This window comes from Astatotilapia calliptera, chromosome 3 (genome assembly GCF_900246225.1).
Source record: "Astatotilapia calliptera chromosome 3, fAstCal1.2, whole genome shotgun sequence".
Taxonomy (NCBI): Eukaryota; Metazoa; Chordata; class Actinopteri; order Cichliformes; family Cichlidae; genus Astatotilapia; species Astatotilapia calliptera.
This window is the reverse complement of record NC_039304.1, coordinates 42,310,438-42,330,859: the sequence shown is the minus strand read 5'-3', so window position 1 is coordinate 42,330,859 and position 20,422 is coordinate 42,310,438. Positions and strand designations below refer to the sequence as shown.

The 20,422-nt window shown below is 41.2% G+C and overlaps 1 protein-coding gene across 1 annotated transcript; it reads left to right on the top strand.

The window, feature by feature from the left end:
* Window positions 1-9,665: 9,665 nt before the first annotated feature.
* Window positions 9,666-19,178, top strand: LOC113019600 (NLR family CARD domain-containing protein 3-like). Its single transcript, XM_026163372.1, has 7 exons — window positions 9,666-9,743; window positions 9,906-10,107; window positions 10,270-12,091; window positions 14,535-14,708; window positions 16,038-16,211; window positions 18,331-18,377; window positions 18,552-19,178. Exons 1-7 carry the CDS (start codon window positions 9,741-9,743, stop codon window positions 19,088-19,090), a joined length of 2,961 nt encoding a protein of 986 aa, XP_026019157.1. The 5' UTR covers window positions 9,666-9,740; the 3' UTR covers window positions 19,091-19,178.
* Window positions 19,179-20,422: the final 1,244 nt, after the last annotated feature.

Here is a 20,422-nt window from a genome sequence, read left to right as displayed (position 1 = left end):
CTCAACTCCCCCTTCTTGACACACTCCCATGTGTCAATTCATTGGAGCTAGACACTTAAAAGAGAAGGTTAGTGACATCATATCTGGTAACTGGTCCATCCAGAGCTGTAACATTTTGAAATGTACATACAACAAGCCAAACCACACCTTGGTCACACCAACCCTTTTCTGCCCCGAAGATGTCCAATGCCATCCTAGTATGGACTGTCAAAAGTGGCTTTAACGCTGACTATCCTGACAATCCATTTTATAACGTTTCCTGGTCAGATTTGCCAATCTCTGCACCAGGGTTTTAAACTTTTCGCCATTTCCATTAGTTGTTATTTTTATTTAGTTTCGACTCCAGATTTTCAATTTTTACCAGTTGTAATTAGTTTTTACCAATTCTTTTCTAGTTTAGTGTAGTTTTTATTTTCTGAAAATCCTTAGTTTCAATTTAGTTTTATTTGTGTTTTGCAAAAATTAAGTGTAACAAAATCCCAGTTCCATCATATCAGTCATGCTCTTCTGGTTATCCTTGGGTGTTGAGACTAATAACTATTAACTCTTGCCGCACCGTGTGGTCCTAATTTTGGTTGGAGTGAATTGATAACCTTTTGAAGGTGATTGTTTCACACCTTTATTTGGATGTCCCAGTCCTGTTGTCTCGGGATACATCACGCTGCCTTATCTGGGGTTAGCTGTTTTCTGGTTGAGTGGGTGAGCTCTTCAAGGAGGGGGAGCGTGCTCCCCCTGATGAGGTCTTCTAGGTAAGCTAGGTTAACCTTCTTGTGTGGGCTTTTCAAGTGCACTTTAAGGTTAGTGGGACTTTTAGTTTTATAAATGTCCCTCATGTCCCCCTGATGACCCAGTATTTCATTTTTGCACACTGTAGTACACATTTTAGTTTTTGCTTGTAGCTCGCATACTCTACTTGCCACTCCTCTAATTCCTGATGTTTCTTAGAGAGGGCAACAGTACCTTTAAAATTATATCACATGTGTGGGGGTGTGGCCTTGCCAATTGTTTTGCCCACCTTTTCAAAATGGCTGGCGTGCCCACAAGCACATTTCATGGAAAAAGAAAGGTAAGCTTGATATTTACATTTAAAATGTTTTGTTAAACTCAGATTTTTATTTTATTCTTTTTGCAAGTACCCCTCCCCGGTGGCGAGAAACTGTTGGTGTGGTCAAGTGGGTGCTCTAGAAACAAACGCTCAGGACAGAACAGTTATCAGTCATGTACTTCCTACAAATTTTGCATATGTTTTATTTCATATTGATCCTCTGAGTGTAATGGTACATTTTAATTTGAATTTATCCAAACTAAACACAATATTTTCTTTATTTACTTTGCTCTTGTTCTTTTTCAGTACCACATCCTATCAAATGTCCCTGTCGATTATATTCTACATTTAATAACTTACTATTTCAAGTGAGAACCTAAATCACGTGGACCAATGTTTATTATTGCATATCTCTATTCTGAATGTGGCCAGTCATTCATAGGTATTGTCAAATTTTGGCGATTTTCCTCTATAAAATTTAATTGACTTTTTACAGTGGCCTGCTATGGTTAATAATAACATATTCCAGTCATGAGTGGTATCAAAAGTCTTCTCCACTGTAGCATTTGGCATTCCCAATAATATAACATGATACCTTAATCAAAACACAGCTAATATAGCACAGTTTTCTTAATGCAAACATCAGTAACTCAAAATCAGCAACCACAGTGTTAAGTCTGCAGTTCATACTTATGTGAAGCTAGAGTCTCCTCCTCCAGTCTCTCTTATCCTCCTGCTCCTGAAAAAACAAAACAAAACAAAGCGAAGCATCCACCCTTCTCTTGTCGGCTGGGTGAATTGTTTATGAATTGTTTATTGGCATTTACTAATCCTAAAGTGGGTGCAGTCATTGTCTCAATATCAAGTCAGTCAAAACTTTTAGTCGTCAGTCCATCACAGTCCATTCACATGCATACCTCCATACACATTCATACCAGATGTTGCTGATAATGGAGTCTCCCGCGCAACCTATTCGAGCCTCCATCACCAGCAAGATGACGTCATCATTTTAAAGGAAAACAATTCCTTGTTGTTTTTTGGGCCGGATTGACTCGGTGCAATCCTTTTAGATCAGTGTTCCCTATAAGTGAATTTCTCCCAAGCCAATTACAATCATGGAGAAGCACACTTTGCAACTGTTTACAGTAATAATATTTTATAGCGCTTTAAATTTCAATCTTTCAGGCCTTGTTTAAAGAGCTGATTGTTAAATCATGAACTCACAAAATATCAACATATCACCACCGGTGGATCACACCTCTCAGATGTTTTTTCTCCAGTGCACTGTAACAAAAACGAAAACAGACATAACCAACAAAATACTACTAAAATAACACAAACTAGGGCCCGTTGCAGACATGTCCAAGCATAAAACTATCCCTCTCTCGCTTACGAGAAAGAACACAAGCCAAAGCTCACTGATAAAATCAAGCTAGCGCTAAACAAAACCAAACAATCAACCAGAAATTCACAGGAACATTTTGCTTCCTGCCGGGACAATATTGTGTGGGAATGAGAACCTCAGGTGCCGTAACACCTTTTGTTCCTCCTTGAATCAAATCTCAATCACAGAAAATGCCGTACTCCGACCTAAACTTACACTATTACTTCATCATTTTCACTCTGTGCCACTGTTCCTCATCAGGGCTGTGTGAAGCACAGCAAAGAATTCAGTCAAGGCCTTGAGCCATAAACAGACATCACGCACAGACATTGTTTTCATAACCAAACTTTTTTAGACCTTATTCCTAAAATCTACATAAATGCCCTCTGGGTGACATATAACACATTCTAAGTATTTAATGGTAATCAATGGCTCCTCATAAAAATTATGCATTGGGATGTTTGTGTGCAGCATTTTGCATATCAGCATAAGCAAAGCATTCTTCATTGCATCAGCGTGTGTGTGTGTGTGTGTGTGTGTGTGTGTGTGGATCACTCTTCATTGCACAAGCGTGTGCATGTGTATGTGTGTGCATCACTTCTCAGTGAATCAGCATTCCCGTGTGTGTGTGTGTGTGTGTGTGTGTGTGTGTCATTTCTCACTCACTCAACGAGTGCACGTGTTCATGTGTGTATTTCACTTCATTCTGAATCTGTGTGTTTGGAGACGTGTGTGTGTGTGTGTGTGTGTGTGTGTGTGTGTGTGTGTGTGTGTGTGTGTGTGTGTGTGCGTGCGTGTGTGTGTGTGTGTGTGTTCATCACTTCCCTGTTCTGCTGTTCTGGGTAAACCACGGCCTGAAGCATGCCCTGGGGTCCTGCCCCCCTCCTTTTCAGTCTGTTTGCGACCATTGCTGCTGCTGCTGCTCAAAATTCAGTCCGTCCTGGTTCTGACCCCAATTGGGGCAGTCCTTTCTCCAGTGTCGATGTTCACCGCAGGTGAAACCTGCATCTTCTTCTGTGTTTTTGTCCATTCTGAGGTGCCTTCTGTCCTCAGTTACTCCTCTTGTCTCGGTCACGCCCTTTTTCGCCACCCGATCATCCGTGTTGGTCCATCACTGTCCTGCACAGTGTGAATGCAAAGTTATCAAGGTCAGCATTCTTTCGCTCGGCCTTACTTTTCATTCGGGCTTGGCGGGCGTCTCGTCACAGCTCTGTCAGCTGACGCAGTCTGGGAATTTTCCCCCGTGTAGTGAAACGGGCCTTAGGTTTAGTGCTCTCCGTCTCGGCTGCATGAGATCACATTCCTGCAGGTCTGTTGACATTCTCAGTTCGTTGTTGTGGGTCCAGCTGTTGCAGCATTTGGTCAGTGTCACGTATGGGGGAGAGCAGGAGTCCAGTCAGCCTCGGCTTTCAGGGCCGGCAAAGCAGCCTGTAATTAAATATGTATAGAAAAAACAAAAACAAAACAAAACAAAAACAAACGAACAGGAAAATGATGTTGTGTTGGCTGTGTTATTCAGAGGGGAGACACACCGGGACCAGGCCCTGTGTCAGCCTTCTCTCCCCCTTTTTTTTTTTTTTTCTCTCCCGATATAATCAACTCCTAACCCACCAAGTTGACAGGACAACACAAGTATATATTAAAATTATTAAGATCATGTTTAAAAACCCAAAAAAGGAATTTTCTTTCATTCAGTAATCACTTTTATTAATCAATCAACAGAAAACATGTCACAATTTGACTCTTTTTACCACTAAATTTGTTGTGTCTTGCCTGGTTGGTTAGACCAGTGTTCCTTTTTTTTTTTTTTTTTTTTAGTTAAATTGTTGTCCTGCAACCCAGAGGGTTTCTTTGTCAGTAATGTATAGACTTCATCATTTAAGTATGTTAATTTTTCTTTAACCTTGCTGGAAAATCTTCACGTGTTCATGAGTGTAAGCTGTTTCTTCATTGCGTGTATGTGCATTTGTATAAAAGCAGGTTAATTTTATCTTTTCTCAAACTAGGCGTTACCTTAAAAGGAGCCTTTCTCTCAGATTTCTCTGCTTGTGTGTGTTTTTGTTTCACCTTTTTGTTGTGATGCTCCGGACGCCTTCCCAACCTCCACAAGTCCGTTGGCCCCAATTTTATGTGTTAAAACTTCTCTTAATTTCTCCTCTAATTCTCTCCTCGCTGCTGTCTTTTTCACAGCTGCTGATTCGTGCTGGGTGTGGTTCCCATTACCTATAATTTTGCTTCGGCCGCTGTGCTTGTGGGGGCAGTTGGTCCAGGTCCAGCTTCCTGTATTAACACACTAAGAGATTTATTTAATTTCATTTTCATCACTGTTAAACAGATAAGCAGGCAACCCGCCTACCTTGACAGCGTAAACTGTACGCCAGTCTCCCAACACATTCCTCTCTGTACTCCTCCATAATTCTCCACTGCACACCTCTTACTATCTCTCCTTTTTATTTTTATTACACCACAGAGTAATACACCCAATTATGCCCGTCTATCTCTATGTGGCTCCAAATTCCCTCTTTATTTTAATTTCACACTCGTCAGGGGACAGGCACACAACAATTTCAACCACTAAAACGAGGAATTCAACCTTTTTATATTTCTTTACTAATCTAGACTCAACCTTTGTTCGCAAAATGTGTCTTGTTCTAGTCCGGAATAAATGTGAACCCGTGATTACACGGCCGTTCCAGTGTTATTTCCGTAGCTATGCGGGGGCCCTCACCTCCCCAAGTCACCACCTCGGCACCCGGACGACGCCGGTCCTGGCCACGCGTCCACGGACAGGAGGGTCGCCACTCCTAGGGCAAAATGTTCCACAGGTACACTAGGCATCAACCTTTGATCCTAAAATGTGTATTTGCTCTAATGTCCTCCTAATCAAACACATCAACCGTCACTGTCACTGTGTTCACGCTTCACACTCCACACAAAAAACACACTCAGAGCGCGCCTCACTCACACTCTCACTCAGTGCGCGCTTTACCCACAAGACAGCACCCAGAGCGCGCCTCGCAGCTTCACACACACTCTCTCACCCAGAGCGCGCTTTGACACTCACACACAACACTTTTCCTCAGCGGGAATTTTACACAGAAACCTCTGAGCTCAACTATTAGATCTTCTTAAAGCACACTGCACCATAGACCAAAATACCCCTTTCTCTGCGCTTATGACCGCCACAACGGGGCAAAGTCGCATCATAAAAGTGATGCTTGCATCCCTGAAGTTATACCTGACATCATAAACCAGGTGTTGCTATGTACTTAAATTTTACTTTGTATTATGACCGCAGCCCTTAAAGCTCGACTGACGTCACAAACCACCGTCAAAACCTCTATCCAATGTACTAAAATTAGCACCAACCACTACTGCACTTCACGGCCGCACCACCGGAACACGCCGTATCATAAACCAAACCTACGGACGTGTTTCGCTCTCGCGTTGCCAGCGTTCAACTGCACCGTGAAGCCAGCATCTGCTTTTCCTTAAATCAACTTCTATTTCATAGCCGGCAAAAGCCAGGACGTCACTGACACCATAAACAAAATAAACAAACCTCGACTTCAATGTACTGGACTAATGGCCGCGTCTTCAGAATAAATTCTAACGTATTATTGCTACAGAAGCCAGTATTAGACAAAATTAAATGTGGAAGGTAAAGTGGCTGCAACTAGTCCAACGTAGTATGTTATTAGTATCTCGGTAGAAGCAGTTTATTTAACACACTGGAATTCAGCCTCAACTTATGTTGTTAGTATCTTGCGCCAAAAACCAGACACCGACAAATTTACTGTGAAAATACGTGTAACTCAGTGAACAGATTAATTTGGAAAGCCCAATATGCACATTTGGTATTTATAATACAACAGGCTGTGCTTACCTTTCTGTTTTAGGCCGGCCTTCTGTTCACTTTGCCCCACGATCTCACCAAAGGCCAAATCTACACCTCCTCAGCACACCAAAGATCCGGGTCACACGGCACCAAGTTGTTGAAATCTCCCAATTCTTTGAATCTTTGGGCTGAAGGAGGGACAATACTCGGTGTATAAATGCTCAATCAACAATCATTTATTTCCATACAATTCAACAGTCAGAGCATTACAACGTCCGGACGGGAGAGATGCTACCAGAGGGTCAGGCACATGTCTCAAAATGGTGACGGGTTGCTCAGCTTTTTATAGTCTCTAGTGGCCCCCAGCTAGTCGTAAAAACCAAAACATCACATTTTTTCTCTGTTACAGCGCCTAAGTTATGACCTCGGCAGTTGTTTCTCTGCTTTCTGTAAGGTGGGGGTGTGGAATGTGGTCTGTCTATCTCCCCTGTCTTTAGACACAGAGTCTCCTGCTTACAACCTTCTCTTCATGATTCAACAATTAAGCATGTCAAGAAAACAGTGTAACACATTCCCAGCAGATCAAGGATACAGAGTGATGCACATTTATCTAATGAACTAATATGTGAATATGTTCTGTTAACTCAAAAGTATAATGAGAACTAAACTACATACAGCTCACACACTCTATATTAAAGGGTATAATGTGATCTACAGCAGTATTCTAATTCAACTACTTTGATTACATATATAAGGTAACATATAATAACAGAATAATCTAATAAGGCGTGGAAGAGATGACCCAAACGCTGGACTCACGGTGCAGAAATGAAGAGGATTTATTGGAGGGTGAATGAACAAAGCAGGAACGATGGAGTGGCTGGCTGGCTGGCTGGCTGAAAGACTGGAAGAATGGCTGACTGACTAACTGAACATACAGACGGAGGGACGACATGAACATCAACATCAATGACACGACAGAGAACTGGTGAAACCGAGGAACTTAAATACACAGGTTGAATGATGACAATGATTGGAAACAGGTGAGTACAGGGCTGAACATAATCGGACTAATGACACGGGAGACAAGCTGAAACGGGAAAAAACAGGAAGTGAGAACATTAATGTGGCGAACTAAACTGAACATGAACAAACTGAAATCACTGGGTCAACGACCCAGGAACCCTGACACAGGGCAGCTGTGGCTTCAACTGTGCTGCCTCCACCAGTGTGTGAATGTGAGAGTGAATGAATACTGGCATTGTAAAGCGCTTTGGGTGCCTTGAAAAGCGCAATATAAATCCAATCCATTATTATTATTATTATTATTAGTGGAACTGATCACAGCCACAGAAACAGCAATTTGAAATGACAACATTGCAGACGTGGAAGCAGAGCAACTACGGACCAAAGTTTCAGCCTGTCTCAGCAATGCAAAGCCCCCTGAATCTAACATCACAATGGAGGACAGGAAGGCACTCACATCACTCATTGATGACAACAACATTATCATCCTTCCAGCAGACAAGGGTAGGGACACGGTTTTGCTAAACCATAAACAGTATCATAAGAAAATTTTGTCACTGCTTAGTGACAAACATGAGACCCAGAAAGTGGCTACAGGAAGAGGGTCACAGATTGTCTGAAGCAGTTAGAACAAGACAATGCTATTGACCGGACCTCATACCACAGGCTATACCAAGAGGAATCTACACCAAGTTTCTGGCTTCGATCCTCAACCTCAGCACTCCACAGTCTATTTACACCTACAGGCCAGTGGACACTCTTTTAATGGTGAAGATGTACACATCCTGGACAGTCATTGTGCAAATGTAATGTTTGTATGTTTATAAGATTGGGGATTGGGGAAACCTGCAGTCAGCTGAGACTGAAGAAGTCACCAGGATGAGTGATGAAACGTTTCTCCCATTTAAAACACTGCATCCAGATGACCGAATCAACATTTTGGGACACAGATATTTGCTTCCAAAAAGGGACATCAAACACCTGAAAACTCTTAAAAGAGGAAGATGTCTTAGAAACAAGCAATCTTGTCTGCTTTTCCTTGTGCTTCCCTGAACTGATTTTTCAGTTCACTGCTGCACTGCAATTCAGTTCATTCAGTGGGGACACTCCACATCAGCTGAGAGGAGGTCTGCAAGCAGCTGGGAAGTGTCACCGCATGCCTCCAAGTCAGCAAATCACGTTTCAAACTCCCATTGCAGGATTTCAATAGCAGACAGATGAGTTTTGCATAGTTTCAGTTTTGTGGAGAAGGCTTTCACACTCTCATAGGCCGCTATAATGAGCTGTCCAAAACCTAGCAGCTTTAAGTTCAGAATGTTTAGCTCCTGTGTAATGTTCACAAGGAACGCCATTATCCATTTTGAATCATCCAATTCAAGAACATCCAGTTTAGAACTTCAATGAATATCTAGAATTTAGCTTTTAACTCAAAGAATCTCCTCAACACACCCCTTCCTATGCTAATGCACATCAGTAAAGTGCCATAAAATCCCTCAATTTCCTTCAAAAATGCCCTGAACTGGTGGTGTTGTAAACCTCTGGACCTGATGTAATTTACACATGTCAGGATTACAGACATGACTTCAAGCATTTTCTGCACAGTGCTTGTTGATGTTTAATGCAGTGCAGAGCAATTGCTGGATCTGGATCTTTTGCTTTGGTTTGGCCATACATGGAACACAAACGTAGCTCTTCTGTCAACTCTCCATGAGCCAGGAGTATGTGACATCTGCTTTGACGTTTACTCAGGATATGTATTTTGAATCTTTCTTTAGTGACTTAGGAGAAAACAGATCAAACACCCAGTGTAGCAATATTAATTCCCATTCCTCTATGTTGTAGTTTACTGAAAGTATTAGATATCCCACAATACTGATGTTAATGTTGGTTATTGAAAAAGTGTTGGTTTTTTTAATGCTTTAGATTGTGACACTTAAAGTTAGTATAAAATTGATTTCATAAGTTATTGTACATATGAAAAAAATCAGAGGTTGTCAGATGAGAGGTACTCACAGAGTTTTCATGGACTGGCGCCCAAGTTACCTGTCAGCTGTAACATACTAATCAGCCTGGTTTGGAAGGCTGATGTTAAGGTGCTGGAAGAGAGACTGGCCAGTTACTGAATGTTAAATACATTTTTTCTGTTTTTTTTTTACCAACTTCTACTTATTCACATGTTACTGAAGCAGTGATACGCAACACTTTTCGTACTTGAACTCAATACAATTCACTAAGCTGTTGAGTCTCAGTGGATTCAGAAGGACTAGTAAATTTTTACAACTATAGGGAATCATCTTAATCACTATCTTAAAAGGTCACTTTTTGAATTTTTACTCTGTGCTTGAACTAATTCTTCATAGTTCTTCCACAGTGTGGACCAGGAGAGCTCAGAGGTTCTCAGTGATCACTCTGCCCAGCAGCATCAAACACAGCTGGACTCCATATTTATGGTCTGTACATGTACAACAACTACTTTCACATCTATTCTGTTCACAGTCATCTCCATGCTGCTCTTTGTAGACCAGTGGATTGTCAGTGTGCCCAATATGGATCTGATGTTTGGATCCATAATTTCAGTCTGATTGGCTCACTCATAAAGTATTCTGTTCCAGCTGCTGGAGGACAACATCATCACTTTTGTGAAGAACGAGCTGAAGAAGATCCAGAAGGTTTTGAGTCCAGATTACCCAGAATGCGTAGAGAGTCAGCAGAAGGATGATGAACAGAGGAGCGCCAGAGAGGCATTTATAAAGATCACACTGAATTTCCTGAGGAGAATGAAGCAGGAGGAGCTGGCTGACCGTCTGAAGAGCAGTAAGAGGATATATCTAAACTTTAAGTTGCTGGATAAATGGGACATTTTACTGATGTCTCAAGAGATTGACCAACATGTGGTCAAATGGACATACCTTAGAGAAAAGCAACTCAACTCTTCCTTTACACAACGTGAACTGATAATCTGCTTTTTTTTCCCAGAATGTCTTGTTTCAGTTTGTCAACGCGAACTTAAATCTGCACTGAAGAAGAAGTTCCAGTGTGTGTTTGAGGGGAACGCTAAAGCAGGAAGCCCAACCCTTCTGAATCAGATCAATGCAGAGCTCTACATCACAGAGGGAGGGACTGCAGAGGTCAATGATAAACATGAGGTCAGACAGATTGAAACAGCATCCAGGAAACCAGACAGACCAGAAACAACAATCAGACAAGAAAACATCTTTAAAACACCACCTAAAAGAGATGAACCAATCAGAACAGTGCTGACAAAGGGAGTGGCTGGCATTGGGAAAACAGTCTTAACACAGAAATACAGCCTGGACTGGGCTGAAGACAAAGCCAACCAGGACATCCAGTTCATATTTCCATTCACTTTCAGAGAGCTGAATGTGCTGAAAGAGGAAAAGTTCAGCTTGGTGGAACTTGTTCATCACTTCTTTACTGAAACCAAAGAAGCAGGAATCTGCAGCTTTGAAGACTTCCAGGTTGTGTTCATCTTTGATGGTCTGGATGAGTGTCGACTTCCTCTGGACTTCCACAAAACTACAATCCTAACTGACCCTAGAAAGTCCACCTCAGTGTATGCACTGCTGATAAACCTCATCAGGGGGAAACTGCTTCCCTCTGCTCGCCTCTGGATAACCACACGACCTGCAGCAGCCAATCAGATCCCTCCTGACTGTGTTGGCATGGTGACAGAGGTCAGAGGGTTCACTGACCGACAGATGAAGAAGTACTTTAAAAAGAGATTCAGAGGAAAAAAGCTAGCCAGCACCATCACCTCCCACATCAAGACATCACGAAGCCTCCACATCATGTGTCACATCCCAGTCTTCTGCTGGATCACTGCTACAGTTCTGGAGGATGTGCTGGAAACCAGAGAGGAAGGACAGCTGCCAACGACCCTGACTGAGATGTACATCCACTTCCTGGTGGTTCAGGCCAAAATGAAGAAGGTCAAGTGTGATGGAGGAGCTGAGACAGATCCACACTGGAGTCCAGAGAGCAGGGAGATGATTGAGTCTCTGGGAAAACTGGCTTTTGATCAGCTGCAGAAAGGAAACCTGATCTTCTATGAATCAGACCTGACAGAGTGTGGCATCGATATCAGAGCAGCCTCAGTGTACTCAGGAGTGTTCACACAGATCTTTAAAGAGGAGAGAGGACTGTACCAGGACAAGGTGTTCTGCTTCATCCATCTGAGTGTTCAGGAGTTTCTGGCTGCTCTTCATGTCCATCTGACCTTCATCAACTCTGGACTCAATCTGCTGGAAGAACAACAGAAGACCGCTATATGGTCTAAATTTTTTGCAAAAAAGGAGTCAAGAGAAGTGGAATCTGCAGTGACATTTTTCTACCAGAAAGCTGTGGACAAGGCCTTACAGAGTCCAAATGGACACCTGGATTTGCTCCTCCGTTTCCTCCTGGGTCTTTCACTGCAGACCAATCAGACTCTCTTACGAGCCCTGATGACACAGACAGGAAGTAACTCACAGACCAATCAGGAAACAGTCCAGTACATCAAGAAGAAGCTCAGTGAGACTCTGTCTGTAGAGAAAAGCATCAATCTGTTCCACTGTCTGAATGAACTGAATGATCGATCTCTAGTGCAGGAGATCCGACGGTACTTGAGTTCAGGAAGTCTCTCCACAGATGAACTTTCTCCTGCTCTGTGGTCAGCTCTGGTCTTCATCTTACTGTCATCAGAAAAAGATCTGGATGTGTTTGACCTGAAGAAATACTCTGCTTCAGAGGAGGCTCTTCTGAGGCTGCTGCCAGTGGTCAAAGCCTCCCACAAAGCTGTGTAAATATATTTGTGCTTTTATTTTTTTCTATTCTACCTAATGTTGATTCTACTAAAAGCTTCCATGTATAATTTAAAAAACATGAACAGTGTAATTGTGAATGGACTGGTTCTTATATAGTGCTTTTCTACTATATCTGAGCACTGAAAGCACTTTATAAAACTTGCCTCTTTCACCCGTTCACACCGTTTTGCACATGCACTGTTTCTAAGCTCCTTTTCTTTAAATGCTTTCAATCTAATATACACATGCTGACTGGAGCAGACAGAGATCGAACTACCAACCTTCCGATAAGTAGGTGACCACCTGAGGCAAAGAAGTGGATGGTGGGCTCTGATACAAGTCTAAGAATGTTAATATAAAAATCATTAATGTAAATGATTGTTAGCACTCAGAACCAAGTATATTTTGCTTTACAACAGTTGAAAATGCCAGTGTTTCTGAAGGATATATGAATGCAACTTTTATCAAAGTAACACTAGTGCATTCCTCTCTCGGCTCTCGATGGAGTCAGTCTCATCTTTCTTCCTCTCCCTTATCTTTCCTGCTTTGCTTCTCATGTCTTTGTCTAGTCATGTCTAGCTCTAAACCTTCATAGAGTCTCTAAGTCTTGTTCTCTAAAACGTAAAGATGAATTATGATTTTGATCAACTTTCCCCTTAATGCAATTGAAACCATCTTCTTGATGAGAAACCTGGGTTCGGAACAATGATAACAGTGTTCTTGCTGATCGGAGCTGGTGGACTGTGAGTATTCAGACTGTGCTCATTTAACACAACACGGATAAGATCTTGGAGAAGCTCACAGCTCTTTAATGGGAAATTGAGAGACCTGGTGACCAGTGATGGACATTAGACCAACTGTAAAATTGGATGCAGTTTGTTCGCACTAACCCAAACAACTACCATCTTCATTTCATGCGGCTACCCAACCGGTGCCAGCTGTGCCTCATGACCTAGGCTGACTGGAATTAAAAATTCTCCTTGAAAACAGGACTGTGTTTGATTCTCTTCCCTTACCCTTCAAGGTCAACTACGCCAGCTGGAAGAGTGTTGACTAGCTTCTCCTCCCAGTCAGACACAGGATACACACATACACAAAAATATCTCATGTATACAGACACAGCGCCATAAAGATGGCTGCAGGAACTGTGGGGCTGTTGTTGGCTGTATGGCCGAAAGGGGTGCTCAAGATGGCGCTGGAGTGCCTGGCAGCCTATCCGGTCTTTAAGTGATGACATACATGAACGCTGCTTCTGGGCCCAAACTACTCTGCATTTATCAAGGCTTTTGCGTTTTTAACATGTTTTAAGGCTTTATATCTTGTTCTATTTAATCTGAACAAGCCTATTAAAACAAGGCAGTGATCACTGTTGGCCTCTATAGGTTTGTATTAGCACTATTCATCGGCAGCACGTTTTAAAGCTCAGTTTTAAAACCCTGCAATGTAACCATAGCCCAGCCCATGCAGCCGTATATTAATGACTAACCTCGTATTGTGGATGGATTATCTCAGTCGTTCTCCTGACTGAAGTGTGGTCCATTTTCAGCTTCCTGCCATGCCATTGCACTTGTCACTAACCACTGGGTTAGTGACAAGTGCAATAGCATGGCACTTAACCCTGCTAACTTCTAACTCGGCTAAAATTCTGTTTTCACGGATGCCTGGATGTTAAACCTAATTGTCACAGCTGGTAGAGCAGCCACGGTGATCATTTTATTGAAGATGAAATAATTTAGACAGTTTTTAACTCTCAGGGATGCTGTGTGTTCGCTTGACTTTGGGACCTGAAGGGGAGTTTGGGCCCGGAAATGGCTAATGACGTCAGACTTAAAGACCGGATAACACAATTTCCCTCAGGATGAATAAAGTATTATCAATCAATCATGGACAGGCTTTAGCCCTAAAAAAATGAATACTCCTCCACAACTTTTAGTTTGTCTCCCTGGTTGGAAAAAATATATAATTGATGTTCTGTTGGTGGAGCATTATTTTCTGTTTCTTTCCTGACCCAGTGCACTCCCTTCAACATAATTTAGGTGTCATCACCAATCACCTCTGTATCCATTTTACTAAAATAAGAACATAGGTCTAATTCTTCAGGCCCCTGGGTTTACTAGCCTCAGGTTGAACTTGTCTCTATGGCCAAGAGTTTTATTCTTCAGTCTTCTTCTTTTATTCTTCTTTCTAATACATACACTAATACACTTTTTGTCTGTTGTCAACACTCACGACTCAGTTTGTCTTTTTTTTTCTCTGCTATGACTGCCGTCATTGTAATTAGAGAGGAAAAAATGGTACACAGGTTCCTGTGCCATTTTTTCCTCTCTTATTTGTTTTCAGCTGGGCAACCAGTTGTCACAAATTGCAGTAGATCACTGCTAATCATTCTTCATTACATGTTATTTAATCTGACCACAAATATCTTTGTTTTTTCTTCAGAATGAGTATCTGCAACCTTTCAGAGAGAAGCTGTAAAGCTCTGTCCTCATTTCTAGGCTCCCAGTCTTCTAGTGTCAGAGAGCTGGACCTAAGTAACAGTGATCTCCATGATTCAGGAGTGAAGCTTCTATCTGCTGGACTGGGAAGTCCACACTGTACACTGGAAACTCTCAGGTCAGGATTCAGACTTTCCACTTATGGTCATATTAATCTTATTGCATAAAAAGCCTAACTTTCACAGAGTTGCCTAATATCTGTGAATTGTTTGTCTCTCAATTTCTGTCTGGAAAACCGCTCCATATTCACATTTTTTTTCTGTTTTCAGTTTGTTAAAATGACTCATGAACATGACACTGGAGAAAAAATTCTATCTAATGATTTTTCATGTGCTGTTCATTTTAAAAATCTAGAACAATTTTTACCCTATTTTCACTTTCTTTTCATACTGGAAGAAAGAAAATATTAAACAATGCATGTTTTAGGTGCCTACTTGGCATTAATGAAAATGACTCTGCAGTCATTTTCATTAACTCGAGAATCAATTTACTGACTCATGAATCATGATTCACAAGCCCAACTGACTTACTGACTCATCCCTGTTGCTGCTAGCAGCAATGTATCTAGCTTGTAATTAAAATTGTGGAGAAAAACACAACATCCAGTATCTTAACAAAAAAATCTCTGCTCTCAACTGGAAGAAGAAACCCTGAGGAGAAGCTCACATCAAGACAATAGCTCCTCGGTTCACAGTAGCATTGCTCTGCTAACATGCTAACAGCACATTTGAGCTACTCACTCCCTCCCTTGCTGTGCTGAATCACTCAGGACTCACTCACCCCCTCCCTCCTGTGCTGAATCATAGCGTGAGCGAATCACTCAGGACTCACTCACCCCCTCCCTTCCTGTGCTGAATCATAGCGTGAACGAATCACTCACTCACCCCCTCCCTTCTGGCTCACAGCTTCTTCTTCTTCTTGGTTGGCAACCAATGTTAAGGCGCATTACCGCCCCCTGGCTCACAGCTCAGGCGACATTTAGATGAGAAAATATATATTTGACACATTTAAGGAAAATACTAATAAAATAAAAACAAAACAAAATAAATGTTCCCTTTAGAAATTTTTTTTGCTCTATAAAATAGTTGTTTTCTTTTAGAATCACTCATCTTAGCAGTAGGATATACATGAAAAGAGAAATACATGAATCAAATGACTCAAAAAACCCAATCCACTTTAGTCAGTGACTCATTAAAACTCGATTCAGTAAAAAGAATCAAATTTACCATCACTACAATGTGGAGTGATGGTAAAGAGCGGAGGAGAACATTTGAAAAAATACAGGTGGTTTACAGTAGGAAATTTACCAGATTTTAAAATTATGCAATTCATACATTCATCTGGCATTGACTGTCTACTAAATTAATTGAAAAAAGTAACATAAATGAATAAAAACAAGCCTTGCGGGAAGTTTTCACTGATGGATTACTGTTTTGTGTTTCTGCAGTCTGTCAGGCTGTCTGATCACAGAGAAAGGCTGTATTTCTCTGGCCTCAGCTCTGAGCTCCAACCCCTCCCATCTGAGAGAGCTGGACCTGAGCTACAATTATCCAGGAGGCTTAGGATTGAAGCTGCTGTTGGCTGGACTGAAGGATCCAAGTTGGAGACTGGACACTCTCAGGTATGGAGAGAATTTTTGTTTGTTTGTTTGTTTTGTTGTACTGAAGTCTGAAGAAAGAAGTTTCATTACTGGAAATTTAACAATTTATTCACGATTGTCTGGGAGACAGCCATCAGCCATATCGTCTTGCAAACCTTCATCTTGCTTGCTCTATACCTTACAGACACAAACTACACCCTTTTAGGCTCCTACCTCAAAGCACACTGTACGCTTTCAATCCTACATTCTGCATAATAATATTCAATATTTAGTATTTACTGTTATATTCCCATAGATTATCATGATGATGTTGTTTATTATGTTGCTCTCTTTTTTTTTTTTTTGCTTGTTTTCTCTTTTTCTTTTTCAACAGGTGATCCAGGAGATTGATATATGTATTTTTTGTCTGTTGGTTTTTGTTTTTTGCCCTTTATCACCGTTCCTCTTCCCCGCTGTTTTTCTTTCCCTACCTCTTTCTTTCTCCCTTTTCTTTCCCCCAGTCATATCTGTCCCGTGTGTAGTAAGTTAAAATAAAATAAAGAATAAAAACAAAGGTGAATCAAATAGACCAATACGGCAAGGCCGGGATGGTCCATTTGTTAAAGTAAATCCGTTGGGCATCTTTCTTTGACTTTAAACAATAATTCTGATGGCAAAAGAATCAAATGGGACAAGCAAAAAAAAAGAAAGAAAGAAAGAAAGAATAATAAAAATTATTACAATAATGGTCATGCCAAAGTATCTAAATAAGAATTAATTCTAAACTTTGACATAGCCACTCAAAAACATCAATCTTGGGGGATTTTGTTATTCTGAGGTGGATTAATAATCACTTTACTGACAGTAAGGAGAACATTTCAAGTGGAGAACAGTCAAAGGATGTCAACTAGGGCTGCCACAAACGATTATTTTGATAGTCGACTAGTCACAGATTATTTTTGCGATTAGTCGACTAATCAGATCATCATCCATTGGACGTAAAACGTACAGCTTATTGCACCAGCAGCATCTGCTCTTATATAACTATCATTAGCTTACAGCTTTAAGTGTTTAAGGTGTGTGCTAACTAAAAATAAAGACAAGATGATAGTTTATTAAATTTTAATGAAATTTGCAGATTGTTTCGGTGAAGTTTAATAAACTCCTTGCTATCTAAACTATAACAGGACACTGCAGTATATTCTCGAGCATCTCACACTTCTGATAATCAGCTGTCTGCTTAATGTTTATTCAGCTGTGTAAAAACTTTTTGGCTGAGAAACTTTAATCTCAGCCAAACCGATTTACTCAGGAACAAATAAAATACTTAAAAAAAAAAAAGCCAAACAGTAACATTTTGAAGTTATCTAAGTGACTTGTGTACGTTTAACCTGAGTAGCGAAAGACGACAGTGGGTTTGAAAACGATCTGCCGGGAGTCCGGTGTTCTCACGGCTCTAGTGAGCCTTGAACCCGGCTAGCTATCGAGCTAGTGGGTAACAGACATCTCCAAAAAGCGCTTTTGAAACTATGTGTCCTGATAAACTGAGCAGATATTTGAGGTTTACACAGCTACATTCTCGCCTGAAAATATGTTAATCGTTTATTTTGTGACCCAGAAAGAATAATAAGAGTAATATTAAAACTAACTAGCTGCCGCCATTGTTGGAAACTGAGCTGGGCCGCGCTATGAATTCTGGGACACAGCTTCTTCTTCTTCGGGGTCTAATGGCTGCTGGCATCCTTGTACATGCAGTGCTGCCATCTTCTGTTTCAGTCCGTTATTACAGTCTTAAATCCTACTACTTATTCCTGCGTCCTTTGTGATCTTACAAAGCTTCAAACGACGCGTCGACTATTAAATCAGTCGTCGACGATTTTGATAGTCGACGTAATCGTGACTAGTCGACTAATCGTGGCAGCCCTAATGTCAACTCAGATTTCATTGCTCCAACAACCACTCCACCAACTGCTTCAAAGGACTGACAGATCCAGGATCAGTCCAAATCATCAGCAGTTTGATCCACGTATGGATTGAAGTGTATTTCTGAAAATGTTGGACTGTTCCTTTATCATTGTCTAACATTATATGTATGAGAGCCATGTAATGTCCATGTGTGCATGCTAAGGCTGTGCTGGTCTGACCCCCCTCCTCCTTTCAGGGTGGAGCCTGCTGGAGTCCAATGGTTGACACCAGGTCTGAGGAAGTGTAAGTGTGTTTTTACTGTGATTCATGAAAAAAAAGCAGCACACATTCAACCATCTTCAAACTGTCACATCACTCATTCACATGTCTCATGTCAGGAGTCATCATCAAAGTGTCGATCAATGAACAGATGATGGATCAATAACTGCAGCTGGATTGTGTTTGTTCTCTCATCAGATTCCTGTCAACTCACAATTGACACAAACACAGTGAACACAAACCTCCAACTGTCTGACAACAACAGGAAGGTGGCACGTGTGATCGAGGTTCAGTCATATCCTTATCATCCAGACAGATTTGATTATGAACCTCAACTACTGTGTAGAAATGGTCTGACTGGTCGCTGTTACTGGGAGGTCGAGTGGAGAGGAGAGGTCCAAATATCAGTGAGTTACAGAAGAATCAGAAGGAAAGGAAACAGTGATGACTGTGTGTTTGGATACAATGAGAAGTCCTGGAGTCTGTACTGCACTGATGATGGTCCTCATTCTGTGTGGCACAATAACAGAAACACGCCTATTTCCTTCATCTCCTCCTCCTCCTCCTGTGTCTCTAACAGAGTAGCAGTGTATGTGGACTGTCCTGCTGGCACTCTGTCCTTCTACAGAGTCTCACCTGACACTCTGATCCACCTCCACACCTTCAACACCACATTCACTCTAAAACTTTATCCTGGGTTTTTTATCTGGTCTCGTTCGTCAGTGTCCCTGTGCTGATTTGAGTGTAAAGAGTCTCCTCCTGTTAGAGAAACACTGACTGTTGAACAGATAGTTCAGTCTGTACATGTCTGTCTCTTTCAGTCAGAAATACATTTTCAGATTCATGGATTCAATCAGTTGATGTTTGAAACTGTTCTAAATTATTCCTTGTAAAGCTCTTCCTCTTCAGTCCTTTAAAGATGGAAGCTCCCATTATTACAGGATCCACATGTTGTTTTTCTGTCTTGTTCCACTCAAAGCTTCACAGTGAATATCAGTATGCTGTGTTTCTCTGAAGCTCAGTTCACAACCAGCTCCTCTGCATTTTCAACAAGTCTAAGCTCATTAAAATGAATCCAAATGTTTGATTTCTCTTTCTCAATGGGATGTTTCTGCACATGCTCTTACTGTTTCACTCATTGTTGGAAGCTCATCCTTTGAAAATGTTTCAGCCATATAAGCTGAAAATATTGGCTCAATAGTTTTGAATCCAGTTCTAAGCAGAATCTGATTGTATTGAGATATCATAATGCATGTGACTATATACATAGCAAAGGCTGCATTAAACATTTTAAACTTGCATTGTGTTTTCAGAGACATTTTGAATAAGAATATGGTGTAGTATGGTGGTAACCATTTCTAATTTTCTTAGAAATAACTAAATACATATTGTGTATCACTTCAGCTTCTATAAAATTAAACTATCACAAAGGGTCCTGGTGAAGAAACTTGTGGAATTTGGTGACAGGCATTAAATTTATTTTTAATATAGAAATATTAGAATCACTGTTATAATTTCAACTTCACATTTAATAAAATGTTGTGTGAAAAACATTAAGGAAGTGATGTCAGATGTATTTATGTCAATAAAACTTTAAAAAATTACACAAAAATTCTTTTGAAACAACCTTCTGTCTTTTGGAGTATATATCTCTGAGTTTACACATCAATTCTCAAGGAGGGGAAACAAGGCAGAAGGACACACACACCCACAGATGGACACAGAGGGCAAAGACACACTTACTTAGCACTTAGTTCCTCCTATGCCGTGTGGCGCATCGGGCAGCTAGTGATCTCCATTGATGTCGGTCAGCAGCGACTGCATCAGCTTCGTCCCAGGCAATGTCGGCAGTTTTCAGATCGTCCATGAATGTTCAACGCCATGTGATCTTTGGTCGGCCTTGCTTTCGCTTGCCAGTGCGTAGACACCATGTAATGGCAATCTTAGCTGGGCAATGCGGGGGTAGGCATAAAATATGGCCCGCAAAGCGGAAGCGCCTTTCTGCAACAACATTGGCTAACGGGCGGGTGCCTGCTCTTTGTAGGACCTCATTTGTTATTCGGTCCCGG